We start from the raw sequence: 4,362 nt of genomic DNA, 5'->3' as shown, positions 1-4,362 counted from the left end.
GCTAGCAAGTCCACCCCCCTCCGATGGTGGTGGTGGCGGTGGTGGTGGTCGTGGTGGTTCACCTACACCTCCTTCACGCCATTCGACGCCGTCCCCCGATCCACAACCTCCGGCGGGTACGACGCCCCCCAATCCTCCTCCAGCGGGTACGACGCCCCCCAATCCACCTCCGGCGAAGAAGCAGAAGCAGGCGGACAGCAAGGAAACCCGCTCCTGGACTATTAACCCGGACCCTTATGTACCTAAGACCACAAGGGTACCGGAGCCATCACTGAAGCCTCTCCTCCCAAGGCCTTGGGAACTTAGTGAAGCTGAAACCAAATTGGTCGCGTCTGCTGATTATGAGAAATGGAAGGCGGATATGAAGGCGATAAAAGAGCCTGAGCCCAAGCAAGTATTCACTGAGAAGCAAAAGAAGTGGGCTAAGGATTTTTTGACGACACCGTCCCAAGCAGAGCTGAATATGCCTGACGACTATGGACATGAACTTCGTAGGCAAGCAAAAATATTGAAGGAGGAGAAAGAAGAAAGTAAAAAAAGCGGGAAACAAGTTGACCAGCTCGGGATGCAGAAGAAACAATCGATCCCCCCGCTCATAGTGAAAGCCGGCCCGGAAGAGGACCCCGAGATCATAGCAGCTGCGGCAGCACTTGGATTGACTGTAGCGAGTGCCATGAAACAAGCGTCCGAGATGGGTTTGACTCTTCGTGCCTTCTTAGGCCTTAAGGATGCGCCAGTATGTGAGATAGCATTACTATATGTGCGGAATGGGCCTCTCGTCGAGTCTGCGCGGGAAAAGAGTCTACCACCACAAATGCGAAATCTGCTACGTTGGTACAAGCAATTCATAACATGGGCCGACAAAGAATATGTTTATGCGGATGTTACAGATGAGCATCACACCAAACGGTACTCTGTACAAGTTCATATGAGTGAATTGTTCCAGCTGTTCAATCTGCGCGACCTCGACAAATCTATGCTGAGTTGCTACGTTCTGTAAGTGATTTATTTCTACCTCATCTCGTTCTTCATTGCCTGCACTATATATATATATATTGTCCTAACTATATTGTTGCGTATGCTATTATGCAGATTGAAGATTTGGGAATGCAAAATAAGAAACATCCATGATGTTGGGTTCATTGACCCACATATCGTTAATGGACATGTGTTACAACATCACCCCGAAGACGTGGAGAAAGACTTGTACAAGTTTCTTAGAAAGCATCAACTCAAAAGTCATATTCTATTTCCTTACCATTTTGGGTGTGTTTCTCTCTTGTGCCCATTCTCTTTTGTTTACTCCATGCATGGTATGTCTAATCGATGAGTTATGCATGACTGTGCATGTAACGTGTCCGCAGGTTCCACTGGATTCTGCTAAATATTGAACTTCACACCTCCAGAGTTCTAATCATGGACTCTATGGATTCGGATCCAAAGCGTTGGGCCGACATGAGAAAAATGCTGCAAAAGTAATTATTTTCAATCATTTGAGCTCTATATCGATCGGTCTCTTTCGTTCATTTCCTAATATCAAGTAACTAATAACTCCCTTATTCATTTAATTTTCTTTGCCCTGTAGGGTTTGGAGACGGTTCTCAGAAGAAATTGTCGGTGAATTCAAACATGAGCTAGATTTCAGAAGGTTAGTTAATGTGGATAAGCAGCCACCGGGGACCAATCTATGTGGATACTATGTTTGTGAGAACATCCGGAGACACACCTCTGAGCGGAAGGCATCGGATAGCGTGCGGAACGCGACGGATAACTTGCGGAGGAGGCTTAGTCCAGAAGCTCGCTTCCGACCAATTCAAGAAGAATTAGCAGGATTTTTCATGAGGGAAGTCATCAACCCTAAAGGAGAACACTATACCGAGGACGAAGAAATTTATATGCATACCCGAGATTGAAACTTGTTCGAAGTTGTATATGGTCATCCATCCTAATTGTGTACGGAAACTTGTTCGAAGTTGTATATGGTCACCCGAGATTGAATATATATTATATATTCCTCTTGAATTCTTCTTGTTTGAAATTTCATATGCATGTATATAGTAGCGTAGAATATGTGTACTGAAACTTCATCAAAATTAAAATAAAACATAAAATAAAATATAAAAGAAATAAAACACTACAAATTAAAAAGAAACCAGGTTTAGGGGGGCTAAAACCCTAAACCTGCGGAGGAGGCCTTTAGTCCCGGTTAGCCACAAGAATCGGGACTAAAGGTCCTTCGCCCCGACGGACCACTGGCGCCCACGTGGACGGGCCTTTAGTCCCGGTCAGCCACGCGAACCGGGACTAAAGCCTTTAGTCGCGGTCCGTAAGAGGCGCGACTAAAGGGGGGTCTATAGTCGCGCATATTTAGTCCCGGTTGCACAGCCGGGACTAAAGGCTGTTGCGAACCGGGACTAAAGGGCTTTTTTCTACCAGTGTATATAGAAAATAATTTGGCATGTGGATTGTGGAGTTAGCACTATAGAAATGTTCGGAGTGGAAAGCAATGCTAAAGAGGCAGCAAAAGCAAGTAGCGGGGGTTTGAAATGGAGAAAGCAAGGTTTTTAGTTTCGGAAATAAAATAATTTCGGACCTCTTCGAAATATGCAAAATTTCAGAATTCACATATTTCAGAAATTATTTCAGATTTTAAGATTTAAAATTTCACTTAATCTTAATGAATCCTCATGAAATTTAAATTTATTTCGAATCTTTCTCGAAATTTCAGGGTCAAAAATATTTCGAACCCGACTGAAATATGTGAATTTTTTTAAAAAAATCACTAGAATTTCATTGAAATTTTTAACCCTAGGAGAAAGTATTCCATTTAGGCAACAAAAGACACAGTGTCCCAACGTGTAGATTGGCTCTGTATGATCCCGAATTTCCAGTATCTCTTTTAATGAAGTGGTAGTAGCTGATGACTGGTCAGCCGGAATGTTTCCTTTTCGCTCGACTAAGAACGAGCGGCGTTCGCGTTCGGGGTAGTAGGGAGCGAACGCTCACTGTGTGATTTGTGAGGGGCGGTGGAACACTGTACAAATATCAAGATTGGTGCTGCCACATCCGACGGCAGAAGCTGAGCTCGCTTCAAATGCTATAGAAATGACGCCAGTTCTACAACATTTGGGAAAATAAAGGACAAAAACAGGTCATTGTGTGCTAAGTAGCAACTCCTACTCGTATTGATTTCTACAAAAATTTCTATCACGTGGACACTCGGGAAAAAAAAGGACAAGACCTAGGCCAAGGTACATCCACGTGGAAGCTAGACCCTAGAATCCATTGTTCAGCCGTTGCCGGAACCTATTGATGAACATATCAGCAGCCTGGTCAATCTCTTCCTCCATGTTGAACTCCAACCCCTCAACCTCTCTCTTGCTCCTGATCACATCTAGGACCGACAACTCATCATCGTCGTCTTGATCACACGCATCCAGTAGCACATCCACATCATCATCGTCACCACTGTAACAGCAGTTGACATTGTCGTCGTTGAAGAGGGGATGTAGTGACCAGTCAGCTTGGCAGCCACCATGACCATCATCTTGACCCAACATCTCCAACTGATGAGAGAGATTGGCCGCGAAGTCGACTGGTCCCTTCTCGATTCTGCCGAGCTGAGAAGCCTTGCGATAGTCCACTCTCTGCCGGTTGGCCAGAGTGAGTGCGTGGATCTTCTTAGAGACCATTGGGCCCGAGGCCATTCTGCGGCGCTGAAGCGAGGCGAGGATGAGGAGCCCGGCGGTCTTGCTCTTGCACACCGCCGCCGCCTTCTTCAAGATCTCCGTAGTCTTCCCGATCTTCATCTTTGTTGCTGAGAGCTGGCTGATCAGGTGCTTATGAAAGGCAGCAAGCAAGTTGTGATGCCTCAGGCTTGTAAAAAGAAAGAAATGGTGTAGGTTACTGGGATTCAGAGACGAGAGAAATGAGTCATGGGCATTGTTCTGATGCTCCAATGGTGTATTTGTAGTCGGAAGCTAGCTGGAGGATGCAACTATAGCCGTGTAATTAACTAAGTTTGCTCATGTCACCATCAAACTTTTTGGTACCTCGCGTGATAAAGCATGTGAAAGCAGCTAGCATATATTGGAGAAAAGAATTCGACATGTGGAGTGAGCACTATAAGAATATTGACAGTGGAACTAACCAAGGAACTTATGGCCAAGTATATATATATATATATATATATATATATATATATATATATATATATATATATATATATATATATTCAATTTAAATGAGGCGGTCACAAAGGGCGTCGTAGCCATGGGCTCGAAGGGGGAGCGACGTGCTGACAAGAGGGCGGCGCTGGATCCGGAGGCGGAGCGGCGGCGCGAGCGCGAGCTACGGGCTCAG

General features: G+C 45.1%; 1 protein-coding gene across 1 annotated transcript; it reads right to left on the bottom strand.

Annotated features, from left to right (window-relative positions):
• Positions 1–3,064: 3,064 nt before the first annotated feature.
• Positions 3,065–3,920, bottom strand: LOC123125141 (uncharacterized). Its single transcript, XM_044545671.1, has one exon. The coding sequence runs from the start codon at positions 3,807–3,809 to the stop codon at positions 3,276–3,278; it is 534 nt and encodes a 177-aa protein (XP_044401606.1). The 5' UTR covers positions 3,810–3,920; the 3' UTR covers positions 3,065–3,275.
• Between the last annotated feature and the right edge of the window lie 442 nt (positions 3,921–4,362).

Source organism: Triticum aestivum, chromosome 5D, assembly GCF_018294505.1.
Source record: "Triticum aestivum cultivar Chinese Spring chromosome 5D, IWGSC CS RefSeq v2.1, whole genome shotgun sequence".
Classification (NCBI taxonomy): Eukaryota; Viridiplantae; Streptophyta; class Magnoliopsida; order Poales; family Poaceae; genus Triticum; species Triticum aestivum.
Note: the sequence above shows the minus strand (reverse complement) of the source record. Positions and strands in the feature narration are given on the sequence as shown.